Source organism: Zootermopsis nevadensis, unplaced genomic scaffold (genome assembly GCF_977971745.1).
Source record: "Zootermopsis nevadensis isolate Lab colony 2312 unplaced genomic scaffold, Znev_1.0 Znev_ptg000021l, whole genome shotgun sequence".
Taxonomy (NCBI): Eukaryota; Metazoa; Arthropoda; class Insecta; order Blattodea; family Termopsidae; genus Zootermopsis; species Zootermopsis nevadensis.
In genome coordinates this window covers 21,463,624-21,486,278 of record NW_028259153.1, presented here as the reverse complement: position 1 = coordinate 21,486,278, position 22,655 = coordinate 21,463,624, and the positions used below count along the sequence as shown (strand labels likewise).

General features: G+C 39.8%; 5 protein-coding genes across 17 annotated transcripts in view; 3 read left to right on the top strand and 2 right to left on the bottom strand.

The window, feature by feature from the left end:
- atos (atos homolog atossa) overlaps positions 1 to 3,931 on the top strand; it is a 29,800-nt gene extending 25,869 nt beyond the window's left edge. For all 10 annotated transcript variants that reach the window (XM_022064643.2, XM_022064646.2, XM_022064645.2 and 7 more), the window contains one exon: positions 44 to 3,931. In XM_022064643.2, coding sequence (XP_021920335.1) covers positions 44 to 212 — 169 coding nt within the window. In that variant the 3' untranslated portion in view covers positions 213 to 3,931. The remainder of the gene's footprint in view (positions 1 to 43) is intronic.
- Positions 3,932 to 4,856: 925 nt separating this feature from the next.
- On the bottom strand, positions 4,857 to 5,981 carry HINT1 (histidine triad nucleotide binding protein 1). Its single transcript, XM_022064636.2, has 3 exons — positions 5,662 to 5,981; positions 5,245 to 5,349; positions 4,857 to 5,111 (listed from the first exon to the last, which is right to left on the bottom strand). The coding sequence occupies exons 1-3, from the start codon at positions 5,857 to 5,859 to the stop codon at positions 4,947 to 4,949; spliced, it is 468 nt and encodes a 155-aa protein (XP_021920328.1). The 5' UTR covers positions 5,860 to 5,981; the 3' UTR covers positions 4,857 to 4,946.
- Positions 5,982 to 6,016: 35 nt separating this feature from the next.
- O-fut2 (O-fucosyltransferase 2) lies at positions 6,017 to 11,049 on the top strand. 3 transcript variants are annotated; one of them, XM_087352771.1, is made up of 9 exons: positions 6,017 to 6,319; positions 6,817 to 6,928; positions 7,304 to 7,445; positions 7,769 to 7,889; positions 8,299 to 8,430; positions 8,844 to 9,036; positions 9,788 to 9,965; positions 10,366 to 10,495; positions 10,610 to 11,049. In XM_087352771.1, the coding sequence occupies exons 1-9, from the start codon at positions 6,153 to 6,155 to the stop codon at positions 10,722 to 10,724; spliced, it is 1,290 nt and encodes a 429-aa protein (XP_087208897.1). In that variant the 5' UTR covers positions 6,017 to 6,152; the 3' UTR covers positions 10,725 to 11,049. The 3 variants fall into 3 exon arrangements, with proteins under 3 accessions (XP_087208897.1, XP_021920326.2, XP_087208898.1); XM_022064634.2 differs by having other exon boundaries at positions 10,571 to 11,049; XM_087352772.1 differs by lacking the exon at positions 8,299 to 8,430 and having other exon boundaries at positions 10,571 to 11,049.
- On the bottom strand, positions 10,997 to 13,092 carry Pldn (biogenesis of lysosomal organelles complex 1 subunit pallidin). Of its 2 annotated transcripts, XM_022064637.2 has the most exons (5): positions 12,794 to 13,084; positions 12,501 to 12,590; positions 12,335 to 12,422; positions 11,935 to 12,021; positions 10,997 to 11,539 (listed from the first exon to the last, which is right to left on the bottom strand). In XM_022064637.2, the coding sequence occupies exons 1-5, from the start codon at positions 12,850 to 12,852 to the stop codon at positions 11,399 to 11,401; spliced, it is 465 nt and encodes a 154-aa protein (XP_021920329.1). In that variant the 5' UTR covers positions 12,853 to 13,084; the 3' UTR covers positions 10,997 to 11,398. The 2 variants fall into 2 exon arrangements, with proteins under 2 accessions (XP_021920329.1, XP_021920330.1); XM_022064638.2 differs by lacking the exon at positions 12,501 to 12,590 and having other exon boundaries at positions 12,794 to 13,092.
- Positions 13,093 to 13,198: 106 nt separating this feature from the next.
- ergic53 (lectin, mannose binding protein ergic53) lies at positions 13,199 to 20,576 on the top strand. Its single transcript, XM_022064633.2, has 11 exons — positions 13,199 to 13,421; positions 13,619 to 13,675; positions 13,773 to 13,870; positions 14,093 to 14,265; positions 14,751 to 14,850; positions 15,104 to 15,227; positions 15,507 to 15,663; positions 16,200 to 16,426; positions 16,542 to 16,653; positions 16,869 to 17,159; positions 17,551 to 20,576. Exons 1-11 carry the CDS (start codon positions 13,253 to 13,255, stop codon positions 17,585 to 17,587), a joined length of 1,545 nt encoding a protein of 514 aa, XP_021920325.1. The 5' UTR covers positions 13,199 to 13,252; the 3' UTR covers positions 17,588 to 20,576.
- The last annotated feature ends 2,079 nt before the right edge of the window (positions 20,577 to 22,655 follow it).

Sequence of the window (22,655 nt, the reverse complement as noted above, 5' to 3'; positions counted from 1 at the left end):
ATAACTGAGCTTTTGGTACATGTAGCTTTTTTAATGCCTGCAGATTCCTCAGCTCAAAGTCGGGCCGAATATACCTTCATTCTGACATCCGTATGATAATTTTCCGCAAGTCGGACATGGATACCGCAACAGCACATGGAATGGACATGGCATATGAACTGCGCTCGTTCACACACGGACCCACCAACCCCAAATTCTCCCCACACAAGTGACCATTTGATGATGTGACTTCAGTTAACTGGGACGCCAGTGACTGGGCTAGTAATACCGCAAGTTGCTGTCTCACTACTTTACCTGTTTGTTTACTGGACCAATGATTCTGTAAGTTCTTCAGTCACAAGTGACCGCTTGGCTATATCGCCTCTCAGTTTGCTAGTAATTGTTAAAAGTCCGCCCTTCATAAGTGATTGGCGATGTTATGTTTTATGATCATTAACTTACACCATCACATGTGACAGCTTGGACTGATGACACTGGAAGTTAATTCTTTGTTCACTGTAGTGTCTCCAGCTCACAACTTGCGTGAGTGGATTTGTATCTCTGAAGTGGTATGGTCCTTAGCTCAGTTCTCTTCAGGGCACATAAGTATAAATTAATGTTAAACAAGTTTATGTGATAATTATGCTTTGTTGAAATGTTGGTTGAATTCTGGATTGCTCAAAGCTTCATCCAATACTAAATGAAAGAATATGACTTTTGTGTATGATACTGTGAAGGAAGTGTCACAGTAGAATCCATTTGGTCTTCCTCCCTCGTGTCCAGTCCCAATTAATTCCTGTTTTCCATGCTGATGAAACCACTTCAGGGATAATTTTCTTATTGGTTGGTTTACAATTGCATTTGTAACTGATATGTGTGCAGTTTATTCAATTTCTCTATAGTTTTACGTTATTCTTATTATGAGTTATTTTTACGGTTAAGTTAGACAAACAGCAATAAAGAGGTCCCAGTTTCGGACCCAATTGTAAATCAATTTAATGTTAAAAGAAATTATTTCCATCTGTTTGCATTTGTAAACTAAACCATATGAACAATCATTATTGGTATTACTGATTGTGTGTCCGCCTCAGTGTTACTCGAGAAAGAACGATGAACAAAACGATGGAGTGTGTATGTGTTGTTGGTACTTCTTGATGTATTATCTGAATCTCCCCATATAATGAGGCCAGTAGCAGTGGTTAACGTGTCTTTGAACTATCTGGGACCGTTCCTGAAATTGTTGTTACAAGTTTGTGAATGCTCAGAAATTAGTACATGGCAACCCTGTTGCTTAATGAACTATCACGTCCATTACCGTAGTCATCATGTTGATAGCTTGCAGGAGTTTGTATAGGCTTGACATACTTTTAAGTGTTAGTAAGTTGCAGATTGGCTGTGTGTGGACTATACATGTGTTGTATCTTGATTCCCTTTAGAGGTGGCACTGCATGTTATAAACTTGATTGTATCGATGTTCATGAATTAATGTTTTCCATTCTCTGATAACATACTGCAATGTGAGCATATGCTCTGAACTGAGAAAAAACAGTCCATTCTCTTAATGATAATTTCCTACATTTACTAACCTCAGTGACTGCTTTTGACCAAGGTTTAAAAGGATATTTCAGAAGCAATAAAATTGGTTGAGATAGGTTAGACATTTATAGTTTTCATGGAAGAACTGCTGATATTTCTGTCCTCCAGGTTGTGATATCATGTACCTTTGTGGGTGGTACCAAAATTTCGGAAGGGGCGTGCTGCTTGCATCTACCCTGAAAGTGGAAGGAGTATGTTTTTTCCAAAATGTTGGTGGCCATTAACACAAGGGTACATAATGTCAAAAATCATAAGACTGAAGTCTGAGTTCTCACCACTGTAGAAACGTGTTCATAAACAGGGTGGCATGCAGATGTAAGTCACGTAATGGTACGAATCTGCTTATGTACACAAGGACAGAGACATCTAGATTTGTTTGTAGCAGAGTACACGTTCCGTATGGTTAATTTGCCGCGACTACTAAATGATGAACATGTACAACATCGATTAGAAAAACAAGGTAATATGCACTTCTATATGAAGGATTTATATTCTTGTATAGTAACATGTATGACATATACAGAGACTTTGTTATACATCACTTTTCCACATAGTCACCACAGATGTTAAACATTTGTCCCACTGCGACACCAAGGCAAGTATCCTGACATGGAAGAAATATGTCAAGTGCCCTTAGCCATGAAACAACAATATTCTGCACTTCATCTTCAGTCAAAAATCACTTAGTGTTATTTTAGGACTGCGTGGTAGGTGGTGCAAGAACCTCCCACTCAGAAATGTGTCACATGCCCTTATTTTTTTAAGCACCCTCACATGTTTGTGATAATTTGGCAGGATAAATCCTTCGTAATCTCCTGACATAGTTGGATGACCATGACTCTTTGTTTCATAAAATAAGGCTACCATCTTTTGGAATTGTTTTTCTTTCATGAATCCACCAAGAAAGAAGGTGCATGGATTAGTGACCAAGGTCTCCGCTGCTCAGATCTGTTCACAAGCATGGTTGTCAGGATACTGACTCGAAGTCATGTGCACCCAAGGTAATGTTAGCCTCATCTGCACAAATGGTGTGCTTATCAACAAACCAGTTTCAACAAATTAAAAAAGAAAACATGCTTAGGTGGTACTTTGAGTACCCATTTTGGCCAATTAAGAATGGTCTTGATTAGCCTGTAAGTGCACATTTTGTATGGTCACTACTCCAAGCATCGTCCGAGTATCGCACATTATACATTATACTGTGGCGCATGCAGCAAACAGTTCATCATCTGTTGCTGATCGTGTGCAGTTGCACTTAATTTTTACGGGTACATTGAAAATCAAACTGATTGTTTGGTGAACGGAATGTCTGGGTATCACCGATTCTGCCACGCCTTTCCTCATTGATTTTTCCCAGGTTTCTCTGCGGTGAAACTTGGATGTTCTGGACAGTATGCACACTTGCAGCATAAGAATGTTTTTGCTTCAAAATTGAACTGCCCTGTTGAAACTCAAATTAGCCATGAATTGTCTTGTGAGAAGGGTTACACCATGCCCTGAAATGAGCACAAACATCACCGCATAGCCAGAATACATTTGTTTTAGCACAAAAGATAAAGTGTTTTAATTCTTTGGAAAGTCTGCCTTGATAAGTGGCACTAAAAATTCTGTTGGTGGCAACCAGGATTAATTCACGCAATGGACATTCCAAGGTGCGTTCACTGATGTGACAAACTTTGTCCTGACAAACTTGCTGTCTCACAGTCAAGAGAAATTGATCGCTTCTGTGTGCCACGCTGTAGAAGAACTGTCATCTGTTAAAGAGTTATTGTCACACTCAAATGCTTCTGTACAATATGCATATTTTGTTACAGAACTACAAACTGACATTGCTTGTGGTGCCATCTCTCTTGTTCTGCTGCATTTGTATACGACTCATAGCTCAGAATCATTGGGGTTTGTGTCAATTACTTGTCCCACCAAACAGAACACCATCACTTCATTTTCCAAGTTCTCATGTAACCTCGACAGAAATGTCCCCTAATTACATTAATATATGCATTATACATAAATTAATATATAATGAAGGTATATACATATATATATATCTATTATAAATGTTTGAAGATAACCTCTCAGATTTATTTATTGCATAATAGTACTATGTAGAATAGAAAATTTTGATTATTTTTTTCCTTTATATGATATAAAATAAAATAATACTGAGTTACATTGACTGTGTAATGTCCCTTAATGTGGATGATTATGTTTCAGTAAAACAGTGTTATGCCCTTTATCCATGTAGATGTTAGGACAGTATCCTGAAATAATGTGTTCACTTCCATTCTTTCCAATTTAGCACACATAATCATGCACTGGGATAACTCAGTAAGTGAATAAGGTTTGTTTCCTGTGAGTCTTATTTTTCTTTTTTGTAACCAGTCAGCAGGAATTTTTTATCTCTTAAGACCTAGTGCCACAGTATCAGTTTCTTATCAACTTATGTGGGCACCAGTTTATGAAATAAGGTGATTTATTGAAATTCATGGCAATTATTAAAACTATTAACTCCCTGTTCTAAGCAGGTTGACAATTTTCCTTAAATTTGTCATTTGTGAGATGCTGCTTAATCTTTCAGGTTTAATCAACATACTGTACTTGCAGAGACACTACTAAACTCCATGACTTCATACTGAACATCGTGGTTGAGTGGTAATCAATCCTTCATATTCAGGAGATCCCATGTCCAAATCTCGGCCTATCCTGAGTGAAGTTTTTTGCTATTTTCCTCAGTCCTTCCAAGAAAATGCCAGGATAGTACCTTAGATTGTCGCTCTCAGTGGACTATTGATTAGCGTGCTCACCACGACCCAAGGTTCACAGGTTCAAACTTGGCTGAGGCTGATAGATTTTTAAGAGTGATAAAAATCCGTAGCACAACTTACTTCGGAGCGGAAATAAAGCCAGCGGCTATATGGCTCTAGCAGACGAAATCTGGATTGAATAGGAATTATAGTCAGTGGGCTGGTCACTCACTACTCACAAAATGCACGCTTCAAAGACTAGGGAACCTCCGAAAAGGAGGCGGCAAAAACCTGCAACTGGGTTGAAAACCCAAGGAACAACAACATTTAATATTCCTGAACAGGACTGGCAACATAGAAGAGTTGTCATCTCATAGCACAGTGTTTTATGCAAAGTTACAAATTTTCTCTCATGGCTTGAGGTAAAAATTAGCTATTGGAAATGATGTTTGGAACAGATTCATCTGCTTCAGGACAGGAACAGAATGACCAGTCATATTATTGGATGTCATATCGAGGCAAAAATGCATTGCAAGCTAGCATTACACAACTTTATTTTTCCAGTGTTGCCCAATAACAATAACATAATTAAAGCCAGTACCAAAATGAACAGTGCTCCTCAACCTATTAACCAGGTGGCCAGCCGAGTTGACGTCCAGCCAATACATGAACGTGCAGGTGATAAACAGACTGACAGCCATCTGGACCATCATTCACAACCAAACGGAATCCATTGCCGAGACCCAAATCCTTAGCAAGCTTCCGGGCAACAATCAACAGATGTCCCAGCAACTAAAAATGAATAAAACAGTTTGTGTCAACAGACTGATATGTAGGATTGCTTCCCATTTTACTGAGACAGTAGGTCTGGAACTATATTCAAGTCAATTAAAAATTAATAATCCTAATGAAGTAACATCTGTACCTGCTCATCAACATCTTCTGATCTCGATAGCTGGGGGATTGGCTTACGAGGAATCACCAAGAAATGAGTCGGAGCTTGCGGATTTACATCGTTGAAGGCAACACACTATAACAGAATGGAGTTTATTTACATTCCATAGTTCCTTCATAGGCCTAAGCCAAGGATGTAAAATATGTCATTGCACAAATACAATATTTGTTAACATAGTTATAACTGATTTTGTCAACTACGATGTTTGCAACAAATATCATTACACCAGAAAACAACACCACTATTGCTTACACGTGTTTATAATTGCTGAGAATTATTGGTTGAAGTAAATTCTTCTATTGAGTAGGAGATAAGTGTTGTCGACAGAATAAAAATGCCACATAGTCCCTTCTTATTTATAAAAAAACCCGCCGCCATCACATTTACCTGATCATCCTCGTAAATGAAACTGCATGGGATTTCTTTTCTTAGTATTTTGCCAAAAATTGTATCACCACCTGCTTTAGCAACCTGAGCCTTTGCTACTTCGTCAGCCATTTTTGTACCTTGGGTAAAACCAGCTGCTTGGTAAAGAAGCGCTTTTATAGGTCGACATGTTATTTTAATGATTCTTGCACTCTGCATGCCACGAAATGTTCGCAACTTTCGGTTTCACACACTGTTAAGTATTATTTTTGTGCTCTTAATTAATTATACGTTGCTGTAAATAAGTTTTGACAATGCGTTTAATGTATGTCACTTGTTTTCGGAGCTTACCGGACATCACCGACTATTACCGATGTTGCTATGAATATTATTCAAAATCAAAAAAAATTTAGACCATGATGGAAACGAATAGTAATAATTGTGCATTACCTATGTAATAATAAAGTTCTCTCTTCTTAGGAAGGGACAGAGGGTGCAGCGTTTCCTGCATAATGCACTCACATTGTACGCTGCTTGCAACGAATAAAATATTTGTGGTAATTACTACTCTAATACTGTGCATTCCTGCGACGTTTACGACACAGTATTTTGAGTTTTGTTCTAAAGATTTGGACACCACAGTTTGTAACGAACCTTCAGTTACAAAATCATTTCCAAGGTAAATTTAAAGATAAATGTATCTGATATCCAACAAACTCTTCGATGCATGATACTGACATAATGATAACCTAACCTTTCAATAACGAATGCATTGTATACTTAGGGGTTGGAATTAGTTATTTATGTAGAAGTCATGCACTTGTTTTATAAGTTTACTGCACAAGGTGATCGTCCTGGTGATGGAGGCATTAGGCACGTCAAACTTTGGGAAAAAATTCTATGAGACTATACAGCACAATATCTCGGAAGGCTGTCATTGTCAAAACACTATAGAGCTTGTATTGAATAGAGAATATAAAACTTCTTCTTTTCTATTCCAGTTCTAATAGTCTGGTGGAAGACTGCAGTCGTATCAAAGCATATGCCACTGGTGTAATTGTTCCGATTTGTATCTTATATCTATTCATATTATAACTGGAATTGACTCTCTTATGGTGGCTTACTGCAGGTAGAAGAACACAGAAATATAAATTCACAATCTGTGTTTTGTTCTAGGTATATCTTGTATGATGTAAACCCTCCAGAAGGTTTCAACCTTCGTCGTGATGTATATATGAGGATGGCCATATTCGTCAGAAAACTGAAGAAGTTTGGGGACTGGCACCTGGTAAGATTAGGGCAGTGAAGTTCAACCCTACACAGTAATTAGTGCAGAGTTTTAAAGTCGTGCATCTTTTGTTTTCCTCTGTTTGATTTCTTTTTGTTTCAATTGTGGACTTTTAAGAGCAACATATCAGAATCTGTTTTCTTTACCTTTGTTGTGTGCATGTGACAGTGTCACTGGTGAATGGTTTCTGATCAAAATTTAGTGTCCTAACTCCTTAGCAAAATTAACCAATAAAGTGTAATATCGGTCAAAATTCAAAACTCTACAATACTTGCTGCTAAACATGAACATGTAAATAATATTTTAGGTAATGAATTTTTACTAATTTTCTCCCAATAACCAGTTTGGTAGAGCTTGGTTTACATGCACTGACAGGTGCTGCCACCATGGGGGCAGCTGTACCATTGGCAGTCAACAGATGTAGGACGACAGGATATGTTGCCGTGGAGTCTGTTCTTTGACATACCGAGCTTAGAGCTGTTTGCGCCGGTCTTAGAGACACATGAGTTCTTACGAGGTATGGACACAGTGTACAGTTTAGGTTTGTAAACTTTGCTCGCCTTAAAGCTGAAAGCACTGTTTTCCAAACTCCTTGTCCATAGGAGTGTTTTTATTTTCTTCAAATCTTTATCCAGTAAATTAATGCAGTGAGAGAAATGTGGTTTATTTTCATGTCATCGTTCTTACAGTCCTTGAACTGTATCCCTGAACTGCATGAATCATAGACTTAGAAGATGATTGAACATTCTTTATAATTACTGATTTCTCTCAATTTTTGTGGATGCAAATATGCATATTTGTTATGACTAGAAGTAAGCCTATTTGTCTTATGTTTGGCAGAGTTTGGCAATCTGACTCTGGACGTGGTTTATGTCCTGCAGCATTATAAGGACATGTGGGAGACCAACCAGTGGGTTGAGAAGTTTGGGGTGGAGCCATGCTATGAGAAGCACCCCTACAGGTTGTTATAACAACTTTGCCTGATGAAATCACTGAGAAGATATGTTTTCAAAAATTGGGATTTAGGTTTTTGATCTGTCGCTTTTGTAGTAACTACATTCAGTGAAGTCTTCATGGCCACGTCAGTTGGCAATAAAAATGATTTTTGATTTTACATTTTATAATAAAATATATTAATTACTGTATTTGCATACAGAACTGAAAGGGGGTGGGATTATGTTGTATATTTTAAATTTTCATTAACTATACTTAGTTTTTAGCGTCTTTACCTTATTTAATAGTAACGTCCCTCAAACTCTATATTTACTTTTTAATTTGATGGTTTTAAGTAATATAGACATTGCCACAGATTTAATATGTGTAATATTTTATTTGTTGCCTTGTTGTGTTGTTCTGCTGTGGTCTTGCAGTGTTTTAGAGAATGGGAAGTACAGAGGCTGGTTTTGGGGATACCTCAACATCACAGCTGCTGAGGTGCACTGCCTCTCATTCCATGGACGTGCCTCACACTTGCAAGGGCTTTTGCAGAACCTCACAGCTCGGTAGGAGTTCTCAGGTTGTCTGGTTTCAGCTCACAGAATAAATACTATGCTTATGTCAGGTGAAGAATATGACGAGCAGATGTTGAAAGAAACACGAAAAGGAATGCTGTCAATCATGTGTCAACATATGACAGTGGGGTCATTTTTAGTATGTTAAAACATCCTGGCTACAGAAAATTCTGATGATGCTATGACTGGGAAAGTTAAACTGTAGGTTATCAGAAGCTTATGTTGGTCTACAAGAGCATAACTCGGTTGACATGCACATCATGTTTTGCACATTTGGCTGTTCTCGTACAGTTCTGTGCGTATATGGCGACGTTGCCACTACAATTTTTCCAACCCTCATAAATTTGAGGTTGTCATTAAAGTAAGAGAGACATACTACTCATTTACAACCCTTAACATTGCAGGGCTGTGATGTTTGATCACGCAGAAGTGGCTCTGCATGATACGTTTGGAGACGCGCTCTACTGGAAAGCTCGTCGGAGCATGCGCTTTGCATCTGACCTCATGAAGCTGGCTGCAAGTTTCAGGATGGAGTACCTCAACTCCACTGATGAGACAGATGGTACCATCAGGCCAGATGACTGGAGAGAAGAGAAGGTGAGTACGGTTTAATGAGAATTTGTGTACGAGGGTTTGTGTTGGCCATGTCCTCCCAGTAATGTTCTGAGTAGCTCACAATTATTAGAATATAACATGATGAGGAGCAGCGTGAATTGTACAATTCACCTAACATAGTAAAGATGGTGAAATCTAGGAGGATTAGATGGGCTGGACATGTAGCACGCATTGGGGGAGGCAAGGGGTGTATACAGAATTTTGATGGATAATCCTCTGGAAAATGACCACTGAGCAGACTAAGATGGAAATGGGAGGATAATATCAAGATGAATCTTAAGGTGGGGGGGCTGTGAGAATGGAAAATGGATTGAGTTGGTTCAAGTTCATGTCTGGTAGCGGGCTTCAGTGTTGGACCTATGAGTTCTGCTACCAGGGAGTTAGTTAGTTAGTTAGCTTGCAAATGTTCATGAAGCTTTGTAGGTAGGTAATGCTGTTGAAATTATCCTACACATCTGCTCATAGAGGTGTGAGGGCTTCTCAATGTTATTGTGAGATTCTTATTTATCATTCTGTCAGTAATGCTGGTGATATAGCACCATGTGGGAGGATACAGAAAGATGTGATTGCAGCCTGAAGATAGAGGCAGTTTGTTCTTCTGAGAAGTCCATAGTGCATCACAACATTTTTATGTGGGTGGTACGAAGATCAAACCATAATTCAGTATTCAATTTGTAATATCGATACATCATGCATGACGAGTGTTTTGGACAAACTAAGTCACAACTTCCAGGCCCATTCAGACGTATCAGGTGGCCCATACATGTGCGTTCACCTCCGCCGCAAAGACTTCCTATGGGGCAGACCCAAGCAGGTGCCAAGTATCGCAGGGGCAGCACGGCAGATAAGAGTTCATCTTGAGCAGCTGGATTTAACAGCTGTGTTTGTAGCGACAGATGCACCGTCAAAAGGTAATTTGATTATTGCAGTCTTTTCTGGAAATAGTTGAGTCCTGTTATAGACTGTTGAAAGCCTATGTTCTGAATATGCAAACGGGACCTTTGTGGTCTCTCTTAATACATTTGAATCTAAAATATTTTTTATTAATTTCTTACCACTCTCTGTCATTCCTACTACTCTTAATGTTGGATGTTGGTACCCAGCATAAATACAAGTAAAAGTGTGGAGGTAATGGAAGAAGTGGTGTTTTCAGGAATGTATGTTGATACGAGCCTTCTGAGTTGTAGCCCTGTCGCCTTGATGATGGAGACAGCAAGGACCTCTGAAACACTGGTAAACTTTTACCAAACTATATGGTGCTACAAATGTATGAAATGTCTGTTTGTCAGGAATCAATTGTAATTATTTCAGAGTTCGAGGAACTAAAGCAACATTTACAGGAGTACCAAGTGCTGCGATACGAACCATCACAAATTGTCAAGCAGTCCTACAAGGATGGAGGTGTGGCTATCATTGAGCAGATCATCTGTTCTCATGCAAGGTATTACGTATTTGATGTTTTATGTCAAAGAATTTGTTTTGCACATGATGTTCGACCATGTTCTATATTCCTCAGATTCTTCACTGGAACTGATCAGTCAACATTCTCGTTCAGAATCCAAGAAGAGCGAGAGATAATGGGATTTCCATCAGACCACACGTTCAACAGGCTGTGTGGAGATGATGAGCAGGAATGCGGTCGACCATCCACATGGAAAATTATATTCTAATGGAACTATGCCATTCTGCATTGGCCTCCAACTTTTAATTATGTAGGTGGTTGAAATTCGACCCAGAGTTTTGATAAGGGTGTCAGTAAATTATTTTATCCGCTTCATATTAGGCAGCCTTTTGAAGGTTCTGTCTTCCTACATATGTGTACGCTTTGTCATCCCACAAAATGAGTGCGCAGGAATGACACTGGTCCATTTATTGTTTATAAGATAGTGTGAATATTCTAGGTCTAATCCGAACCACAAAACATGTGAAAGAAACGTACACGTCAGAGAACAGCGTGTTTATTGCAGATCGTATTCAATATAATATACATACGCATTCATGACTTTCGCCTTATATGCTGCATGCCCTCATATACGTGATGGCACACAGGCATTTGTTCTACATATACCTGTACCCAATTTCAGGTCTCCAGAAATGCTAACGCGGAGTGGAAACTATAAAAATATTTGTCTGAAGCACATTGCAAGATTATGGCTGAGTAGATTTTATAAGTACCCTGTGCATTCAAACTGCATTTCTGAAGCCCTTCCTATCTTCATGTTTCAGCTCCAAGAATTATACATACATCTTTGAGTCCCATATTATTAATTTTATATATATTGCTGTTTATATTGACATCGAGTGAGAAAACAAAGGCACAAGGGCTGGCACGCCTTTGTTGAAGTTAAGAGCTCTTTCCTTTCTCGCCACATGATGATGAGGGCTTGGCGATGAGGTCAGTCTCTCGCTGCAGTTGTAATTCCCTCTGCTGTTGACGATGTAGAGCTGCCTTCTGTTTTGTCTGCTGAAGTTTCAGTGCCCTCGTCTGCACGACACAAGGGTCATTTATCACTTGTGTATTATACAAGAAGTGATAGTGAAAGGAAATGTCACCACTGTGCCTAAGCTTTACGCCATGAAGGTGTGTAGCTAGAGTAGAGTAAAGCGCCATGAATTCGTAACCTCAGAAGGGCTACATTTAGATCATTTCTATGCATAGACAAGTGGTATATGCCTATATTCGGTTGAACAGTCATCATATTGATAAGAATTTGACAGATCAGTCAGTAATAACTTGAAATTTAGTTCACATTATATTCAATGAGCAATGCATTGGTAGACCAAATGCTATCACTGCTGGATTCAGCCAAATAAAACATAATCCTATTTTTATTAAGTGAATTAATTCAGGCAAAAGCCCCGCTGCATTAATGTACTTACTTTAAGCTTTGTGGCTCTGTCATACAGCTGCATCATCTCTTTCTTAATAGTGACGAGCTTCGTCTGGTACAGTTTCACTGTTGTAAACTGGAACCACATACAGCAATGAGTGTGTGCTAATTTCTAGACCCCAGACTTATTGAAAGCTACATGACAATGTGCCTTACCTTGACCCAGTTTTAAGTCAATCATTGATATGATGGCTCATGGGACATAAATACTGCACCTTCTTTTAGACAGTTTGTTGCAGTGACAAACAGAAGTGGTTTTGTCTGTGTATAAATATGTTGCAACTGATGCCAGTTTGTTATATTTGTGAGGTGGAAAATCAAGCAGTAGGATTTGAATCAGATTGCTCGTTACTGTGATGCGAACATATCAAAACACTTATAATAAGTACCATTTGCTGAAGTTCTTCTGATGTCTGCACATTGTTAAACCTGCGATTCTCATCCTGCAATTTGTCTATCAGGCTTGTCTGCTTCTTGCTGGAACATAAAGTGAACGTGTATTTGCTACCAGCATACTTATGTCAATGTCACATCCCCATGAGTAGGCCTACTAACGTTAGTTCATCAAGTTGTTGTTTTACTTTCTTGAGTTCAGGTTGGTAGAGAGCTAATAGTCCCACTGCTAGCTTGCTGACATCATCAACGCTGAAATTAAGACATCACAAATCAGCACTGGAGAGATTACTGTTCGTAATGAATGCATACCAAATCACATGCAGATGACAATACTGCACTTATGAGATAAAACACAACTTTTAGCATTTTTATGCCTAGTACAATTGTTTTTCACGTGAATGCATGTATCCTTGTTCTTTTTATAGTACGACCATAACCATTCTGATTCCTACCCATCGCTGCTCGATTCCTGAGGTACAAATGCACAAGCTTGTGTGGGGTTGTCTGTCATTTTTTGTTTATGATCGACTAATACCGTACGAAATACATAACATCGTATTTCACCGTATCACAATGAACTGAAATGTTTATTGTGCCCCGGAAACAGGCATTAGCAAATTATAATCCCATCTATCATGATTTACACTTGTATTGGCACCATGTTATCGGAAATTGCTACAACAGCTGTTTTGTCTAAGAAGAAAGATGTTTTGTAAGCCAGAACATGATTTCCATTCTCATAGTACTACGAATCACATATTGCACGTTTGTAGTTAAATGTCTTTTCATATGTATTCTTTGAGTTCAGGTACTTCCGGTTTGTTTTTTCTGAATCGATTGTTATCGTTTTAATGGACCAATCATATCTGTCCAAGTAGTGTTGGCATTTAGCACGTCTTGTGTCAGGAAAAATGATGGCTGCGGAGGTGAGGTGGCCGTGTTTTGCGGCTATAATTTTCATCGTGACGTTTGAAGTATTTGGTAATATACCATTAAGAAGATTTGAGTACAAGTACAGTTTCAAGCCACCTTACTTGGCGCAAAAGGATGGAAGTGTACCATTCTGGGAATACGGAGGAAGTAAGTTTGACATTGTAACATGGTTTCACATTGCAATTTTTCCAGATGGTAGATTCTGTATCGTAATTCGTAACACAAAATTGTGTGCCTTCTCGTATTAATATATTTTTCATGACTTATAATAAGAATTGTAATTGTTCTTTGGAAGTATTCCCATTTAAGCTTTTATTAAATAGGCCGATGTGTTTCTTTAACAGATGCCATTGCTAGTGCAGAGAATGTAAGAATCGCCCCATCCCTAAGAAGTCAGAAAGGTAAGTAAACCTAGAGTTTATTTTGTACACTGTCTCTCATTTTGAGCCATTTAGCATTGATATGAACTGTTATAATTATTATTTTCTTTCATATCAGGTGCAATATGGACAAAAATGAAAACAAATTTTGATTGGTGGGAAGTGGATATTATATTCCGTGTCACTGGCAGAGGAAGAATTGGGGCAGATGGATTGGTATGTATAATTAATATATAGGATTAGCTTAGGTTACTTTATGTCTGTGACACCATCTTGTTTACCCCTCACATTTGTGGAATAAAATAGCTGTTATTTGTGCATGTTATCTCCTGCCAATATTAGAGTATGCACTAAAGACTTCTAAAACTATAGGATTACCCCCTGTTGCTTAAATAACACTAATTTGATGGAGTGTGACCAAGTTGCTCCTTGTTTCAGGCATTCTGGTACACAGACTCTAAAGGAGCATATGATGGACAAGTCTTTGGCAGCTCAGACAAATGGGTCGGTCTGGGCGTCTTCTTTGATTCATTTGACAATGATAACAAACACAACAACCCATATATTATGGCTATTATCAATGACGGAACACAGGAGTTTGACCACCAGAAGTACGTGTGCACAATTTTTTTAGAGTAGTAGAATTTTTAATTTTACTGGGTTTATGGTCTTCTCAGATGCTGTCATTATTTGTGACTGGCAAAATTCTGTTTCCTGAGACATTTCTGCTAAGAATATGGTTATGAAATTAAGAGATTTCAATATAAATACCTCAAATATATTGTGAAACTTACATTTAAGAATATTATACGTTTTACCCAAACAAGTGGACCGCAGCTGTAAAATTAGTTTGTGCTGCACAAATGGGTGTCCCATTTACAGTCTCAGCCACTGGTTCCAGGGTCATTCCTGAGGGCATGAGCACGTGATGTGCACAGTCATGTAGCAAGTAATGTATGGATTGGGGTTTATAGATTGCTTGTGTGCAGCACGTTCTGTTTTAGTAGTTCCCATACATTCACTGCACATTATCACTGTGAGATCAATATTTCCACTGGCCTGATAAGAGAACTCTGACGCATTTGTTGTTGAACAGTGATGGTAGCACACAGCAGATGGCAGGCTGCATGAGGGACTTCCGAAACAAGCCATTCCCAGCTAGAGTGAAGATTGAGTACTACCAGAACACTCTTACGGTATGTTCGCTGTTCTCCATTGTGTCTAAATTTATTAGTGCTGGGTTAAAAACTGCGTAGATATGGTAAATCACCTGTGGCGTGCTGTTAATATTGAGTTTCATACTCATTTTTTTTCTTTTTTGCATGTTATCTGCCAGAAGAATTAATGTAGTGGGTTTGTTTTGTAACTGGTTCCTCCCACCCCCAATACTGTGACTCTCATATATTGCGTTTTAAATATATTTTCATTACATTTTGAGTTTGCTTACAGGTCTTATTCCTGAATGGGATGACAAACAATGAACAAGACTTTGAGATGTGTATGCGAGCAGAGAATGTGATTCTCCCCAAGTATGGCCATTTTGGACTGTCGGCAGCAACGGGAGGCTTAGCGGGTATGTTGGGCTTCTGTCTGAACACGGACAAAGAACAGTTGTGCCAGCCAAAGTCGTTCATATGCAAAACTTTCTTTCATTTAAGAAACATTTACTTGTTATTCTTGGCCCGTCTGTTTTCAGACCTGCAATTGGAAATTTCTGATGGGCGTGTCCGTGTTCGTTTGCATTAGAAACATACTCTTATGTAGCCCACTTATATTTAAATGTAAATGTACACTAATGAAAGGGATAATTTCTGGAGCATAAGACGTGTTACATGATTTATGTTCTGCGCAGACGACCACGATGTGTTGCATTTCTTGACGACCAGTCTGCATCTGCCTGGGCTAGCCGCAGTACCTGCCGGAGGTCTTCACGTCTCGGAGGAGGACCAGCGCAAACTCTCCCAGGAATATGCTGATTACCAGCGCAAGCTAGACCAGCAGAAGGAAGAGTAAGTATGACGCTGACTGCGGTCATTGACGCTTGTCGCTGGGTGAGCATTTACCTCTGTTTTTTCGTGCAGTGGTGCTTGGACACTGGGACAACTTTCTTTGTGGTAATCAACAAGTTAGGAACTGTACTCATGGCTCATTAATGGTTTTGTGGTGTTTTCATCAGAATTCGACATCTAGCTTTGTGAACGGTGTCATTGACAAGAGAAGATAATTATGATAGGCGAATAGGGAGGGATTTGGAAGGAGGTGGTTGTGGCCTGTTTGAAGGTACTGTTCTGCGATTCATCTGGAACAACTGAAGACATCACAAAAACAGGATAGTCAATAGATTCGCAGAGTCTTACCACTACACCAACCTTTTCAGGTACTTCGCCCGTGTGGCCAGTGTTGAGATCTGTTTTCCGCTGGACAAGTTACGTGGTGTAAGGGAATGTTTGCTCACAGTTTAGAAATGTCATTGAATTATATTGAGTGCCGATTACAAAGTTCTTGTTGTTATATGATGATTTATTTTTTTGCCCTTTTGCTGCAGGTACCACAGGGAACACCCAGAAGCTGCCAGGAAGGACAAGGATAATGAGTTTGAGGAGTGGTTTGAATCTGACAACCAGCGTGAACTAAGGCAGATCTTTACTGGGCAGAGTCAGATGTTTGAGGTGCTGCGAGAACTTAATCGAAAGCTGGACGAGGTCGTCGGGCGGCAGGAGCGAACGCTCAGTCTGTTGTCATCTGTTCAAGCTAGCGGTGCCCAACCAGTCGGTACGTCACAGCGGTTTTCTCGCGTTCAAAATGTAATGATCATAAAACCTGAAAACATAAAAATAAAGTCTTGGTGTTCTAAGTGATTTCTTCCGACACTGTACGCCTGTTACAGCTACTGGACAGGTGCCAGGTCAGCCAGTGCTAGTAGACACTATCCGACGTCACGAGGTTGATCTTGTGTTGAGCAACCAGAACACCATTGTGAACATGGCTCGAGATATAAAGTGAGTACTGTTTGGTGCAAGGCTGCCGTTTCAAACTTGCATTACAGTCATATCCTTTATCGTTGCTGAATATTTCTTTGTAGCCCGTCATTTTTTAGTAGTGACGTTAGCGGAGGATGAGCCATGAATTTATTGTCTGTGGGATTTAATGGTGGTCTGAAGTCTCCCTGTTTTTTTTAGAGAACACTAGTTTGTGCATCATTTCTGTGTTGCAGAACTCTGACACAGGAGGTTCACTCCCGTTCAGACTCCATACTGCAGAACCAGGCTCGCCAACCCACGGCGCAGGTACAGTCCGTGGGGTACGACATGGTGAGCGTTATCAACGAAATGCGGGATGGGCTGAATGTCGTAAAGCGAGATGTCGCTGCTGCCAGCCAGCGACTCGGTGGTGGGAACGGCACCCCAGCAGGCTGTCCACAACAGACTGCTTGCTTGTCCCCAACAATCTTTTTCATTTTTGCAGCATTGCAGGTAGCAGTTATTCTGGGCTATTCTTTCTGGAGGTGAGTCACGTCAAGTGGTTTCATGGGTAAACTTCAGGTGTTATGTCATCGCATGTTCACACTTCGTGTTTGTCGCTTCTGCAGTATAATCTGACCTGCGTTGAGTCCTGGACAGGAATGGGGATCCCAGATGTCTGGTTTTAATTTTAAATTTTGGTAGGTAAGAGTAGGCTTTTGTGGTTGTTGTTAACTTACTGGTCCCATAATTAATTTTTTGACAAGCCAAATAAATATCGTGTTTAATATTTGCATCCATTTCCATTGCATTATATTAATTATATATTAGTTTACTATAAGCAACATATAGAACTATTCGTTAAGATTTTAATTAAGTGGTTATCGTATACGGTTTTGTAATGGAAAGGAGAAATGAGACAGTTTTTTTTTTCAGGGACAACAGAGAAGCGCAAGCAAAGAAGTTCTATTGAAGACAATAAGAATGAACATTGCGATTATTGGATGTCTGTGGCCCCATCACCGTGACACCTCGTCCGTCATGTCAGTATACAAGTAACAGGTCGCCCGTTATCTCTAATGTTGTGTTCTCTGTCCTGTTTCAATTGTCACAGCGTGTGAGTTGGACAGACACACTCGAAATGCTACTTTTATAGCCCATGATATGGTTCAAATTGAGGGGGAATGCTCACTGCTTGGACACTGCATTGGCACTGAGCATGCGGCCGATACCAGGTCTTGTTCTCGACTCTATTACAAATCCGTCTTCATTGAAGGATCAAAGTTCATGAAATTACGTGCCACCGTTTGACTGCAGAGTATTTCCAGCACTGTAGTGTCATCGGAGACCCCGGCCGATCATGTCCGTAAAATCAAACGAAACGCTCAGATCTGATAAATTGTTTATTTTCTGTTTGAAGCTAGTAAAGTTTTGTTGGCTGCCAGATGTCGAAGGGTAAGATAAGTAATTATAGGAGCGGCGAGATTGGTACAAGAAAAATTATGATAATCGGAAACATTTAGGAGGAAATGCTGTATTTTTCTGAATACAAGACAACTGAAATTTTGAAACAGTGCCCTTAAACCAGAAGTGAAGAAATGAAGAGAGAATTATAATGTAAAATATGAAATTGAACACAGAATAATAAAGAATGTGTTTGCCATGATAATATATTTTAACACTTCTATACAGCTGATAGGACCACTGTAGCGCGCTTTCACTTGTTCTACGTTACTTTATGTTTACAGTTGTCCTGAATATGAACATTCAACAACATTTTATTAGTCAATGACGATGTTGCTCTTCTGAGTTATGACGATTTGTAGGTAGATACCGACGTTGCAGAGAAACATGCCGTCCCTTTTTCAGCCCTGAGGATGTAGACCGTTTGTTTCTCCGAAATATTTGTATCTATCTGTGAGTCTGCAAGGCATCACAACCCAGAAGAATAATGCAGTCATCGTCACCGCTGTTTTGTTAGAATTCCTTCTTATGATCAGCGTAAAATAATTCTGCCATTTGGAAACGGGCTGCATAATTGTACTGCTGAATCCGAATAGATCAACTTTGTAACATTATTATTAATTAAATAATATTGACCCTAGTTGAGATATTTTCTTAGTATGCATTTAAGAAAGCGCATCATTTTTTTAAATAGCAAAAAATCAGTGTCTTGTATTTGGTTAAATACGGTTTAACGAGATTTTTAAAAGAACAAAGTAAAATATTTTGTTCAGATGGAGAGATTTCAAGTTAGGTTTTACTTAATAATATTATGATGTGGTGAAAATATGTAGTGGGTCTTAGAGACCTGTGTGTGTGTGTGTGTGTGCGCATGCACGCATGTGCAAACACGTGCACATGCGTGCATGATTGAAGTTCTCTCTGAGGTGGTGAGTACGAAGACGGCCGTCTTCTGGGTTGTAGCGCCTCGTAGTCTGGTAGAAGTATACCGGCGTTTCACCCTAACTGCCCTGATGATGGAGGCAGCAAGGTCCTCTGAAATGTTAGTAAACTATTGCCAGACTACATGTCAATGCGACCCAAAAGAAAGCTATCTTTATCTCTGTGTGTATGTTTGATTTCTTTTATATGTGTGCTGAATATGTGTTAACTTTAGTATTTTTCATACGCAAGGAGGTCATGCTTTCCACTTTCCGTTCGTTAGGTATCTCGTTCTGATGTCCGGGCCGAGATACACCGCATTTAAACTGTTAGTGTGATAAGCGGATCACTGCATTTGCTCGGTTTTGTTATAAATTGCTGTCTTGGATATGAAATTATGTTTTAAAAATGAAAGAAAGTTATGTATAATGTGCGATGGCAAATCAGAAATATTGACTGCTATTTTTATTTCATATGTTCTATGAAGATACACGTGTGAAAATTACGCCACAACGTTACTGAAGATGGTGTCTTTCGGTATGGTCCTTATTTTGTCGGTGAAGTCGTCTTCTCCTGTCTTTGTTGCATTAATGTCTTCTGATACGCGTCAAGCATTAAACACCGCAGCTGAATCGCCATACGCTCTCTTCAGTCGTTCGTGTATTTGAATTTGTCTGTCAGCTTTGGCAACCAAGAATTCAATTACTGTTCTTCATTCAAACTGCGTCTGATGTTTTCTTATTTTGAAAATTTTGGTGCTGTTGAATCGTGCCGTAACGACACGGAACCGATTTGACGTGTTTTAAGTTCTAAACCATTGTAAGTAGCACATATGGCAGGAACCTAAGAAGAAGCGACTTAGAGGATGTTACTTTATGCGGACCCTTAAATATGCGGGGATTAGATGTCGCATCGATACCCAAATTCAGCCGGTATTGACCGAGACCCGTTCGACTGGAAGTTTTTTTCTTTGTTAACAGTGAAACGGTTAAAATTTTAAAACCTCGAACATTAATCATGAACATTTGGTAAATTCAAAATGGGTCAGCGGTAGAAACTTTAATTGTCTTTTCCTCATTACCAAGGTGAAATCAGGTGATCGGATCAGTCCGTCGGTCGTGTCGCGATTGGTCTTGCAATTCAGGGCAGGCGTTTGCATTTAGTTGGCAATGTGTTGTTTGTGTGTGCAGCTGCGTATTACACCAGACGGCGCTGCCTTCTCGTGCTTCCAGAGTGGGAAATGACTATTCCAAATATGTTGGGTAAATGGACGCAGAATTTTTGTTTTTTTATCATTCCTGTGGGGTTAAAGTGCCAATGTTCTCTTAAGGCAGTGAGTGGTGGCGTAGCAGGACGTGGCAAGTTGTTGGGCTCGAACACGGCGCTCGCAGAACGAGCGTTCGTCACGCAGCATAAAGAGAGTCGAGGTGTTTTGGTTGTGTTGGTATAAGTGATGACAAATACCGTATGGAAGTGTTTTTTGAGGTGTGAAATACTTTGTGTACGTGTAGTGGTTGAAAGTGAACATTTGTTGTTATAGGGTGGATTTTTTTGGGTAAAAAAAGTTGTGTAAATCCTTTTGTGTTTTTAATTTGTTAGAGGGTTTAGAATTATGCCCTGTGCCTCCTCCTTACCACACTTTTACAGATGGCCGACTGTGGGGCTGTATCGTGTAGATTTCTACTGAATGTCCGCATGAAATTTCCTTCTTTTTTAGAGCCTCCTTCACAGCTCCTTGTTTTATATTTGGTGTTAACGGTTTCATAATTAAGATGTTGTACTCTACATCAATAAGAACACGCTAATCAGCTGACTCTAGACTGATGACGTCCACCATTTGATTCAGCATACAATGAAAGTCATTTATTAAGAGCGCTGATGTTAACGAGGGGTCCGCAGTGGCCGCGTGGGCCTTGTGCCGCTTGGTCGCTGGGACCATGGGTTCGAATCCCACTCAAGACATGGATGTTTGAGTTGTGCTGTGTGCGACGGGCCGATCCCTCGTCCAAGGAGTCCTACCGAAACATCTATAGATCGAGCCAATGAAAATTTGGGACCTGCAGTGCTCGGACACTTGAAGAACGGGTCGTCTAAGTATCCCAGATGTTAACGAGAAGTCTGCAGAGACAGGTCTATACTTTTAACATTGCCATACACGCGGATCTGTCACTCTAAGTGAAGAACGTGGATCTGCGATATTTGTGGATGTTGGACAGGGAAGTAACCTGCAAAAAGTTAACCCTCGAGCCTATTACGTACCATACCATGGTGATGTATGGGGTAACAGAGGAAAAGACCCACTCATTCTTGACCTCAGCAGTAGATGGACGTGAGTGGCTAGCTTCATGCTCAGTCCACTTTACCACTTGGGTAAGAGCCCCCGGTACCCACTGGATAGCAGGTTCGTTGGGCCCCGCAGCCGGTAGGTAAAATCTCTTGCCCCTTCTGGGAATCAAACCCCATTATCCAGCCCTTAATTTGCTTGCATTGACTGGGATACATGTTCACTGAAAACACAAGGACAGAAAATTATGTAATAATTTTTTAATTAATGGGGGAAGTTGCGATCAGTGGGGCATGTAAAAATTATCTCGAGGGAAGAGACCAGTAGGGAGACCTAGATATCGATGGGAGTAAAAATTAAAATGTTTTTTAGAGAAGTAGGGGTGTGATAGTGTTTTTTTCTTAACATTGTAACGAATTTATTTATAATCGGAGTGACTCAGCTTTTGAAGAAACTCCATACAGCGAGTATGGGCTATAAGTAACATTACTAATTGTCTTAAGTAGGTTTCTTATCACACAAGGCTGTGGTAAGAGGAGGGACCCACAAGATATGGATAGCAGTACCAAATGTACTGAATAAGAAGTCGTGGACGGACGACAAGGGGTGGCCCTGTGGCTTTTAGGTTGATGGGGACTGACAACGAACTGGGCTTCAGCTGATTGTAAGTTTCTGAAAAAGGACTTTGCTGTATGGAATTACCTAGTTGTTTAATCTTAATGGTTTGATAATAGAGAGTTTAAACTAATAGCCAGACAAACTTATGATACGATCATGATGTTCGTAATGCATCTTATGTTACTTTCGCTAGAAATCTAACCAAAGTTTGTCGCATCAGTACCAAATAATTTGTTTGCGAATGAAAATCATAATTAGTAGAAGATATTTCTTTAGATTTTTTTTTATTTAGTGTTCTGTCTGACGACAGGTCCATATGAACAGGATCCTTCCATCCTTTTCTCGGACTGGGACCTATTCATATACGTTCTTGGCAGATGATCCAGAAGTGGTTTGCCATTGCCTTCTTCTGTGTGTGAATGGAGTAATTGTTGGGATGCCACGGAGGAAAACTCCGTGTTGCCTAGACCACGGCCTTGCCCAACACAAGTTATAAATTCGGGCACCGCCGGGAATCGAACCCGAGACCCCAGGATTACAAGGCCAGCGTTCTAACCGCTAGACCACCTCATCTTATTATTATTTAGTGTTCTGTCTGAGGACAGGTCCATATGAACAGGATCCTTCCATCCTTTTCTCGGACTGGGACCTGTTCATATACGTTCTTGGCAGATGATCCAGAAGTGGTTTGCCATTGCCTTCTTCTGTGTGTGAGTGGAGTAATTGTTGGGATGCCACGGAGGAAAACTCCGTG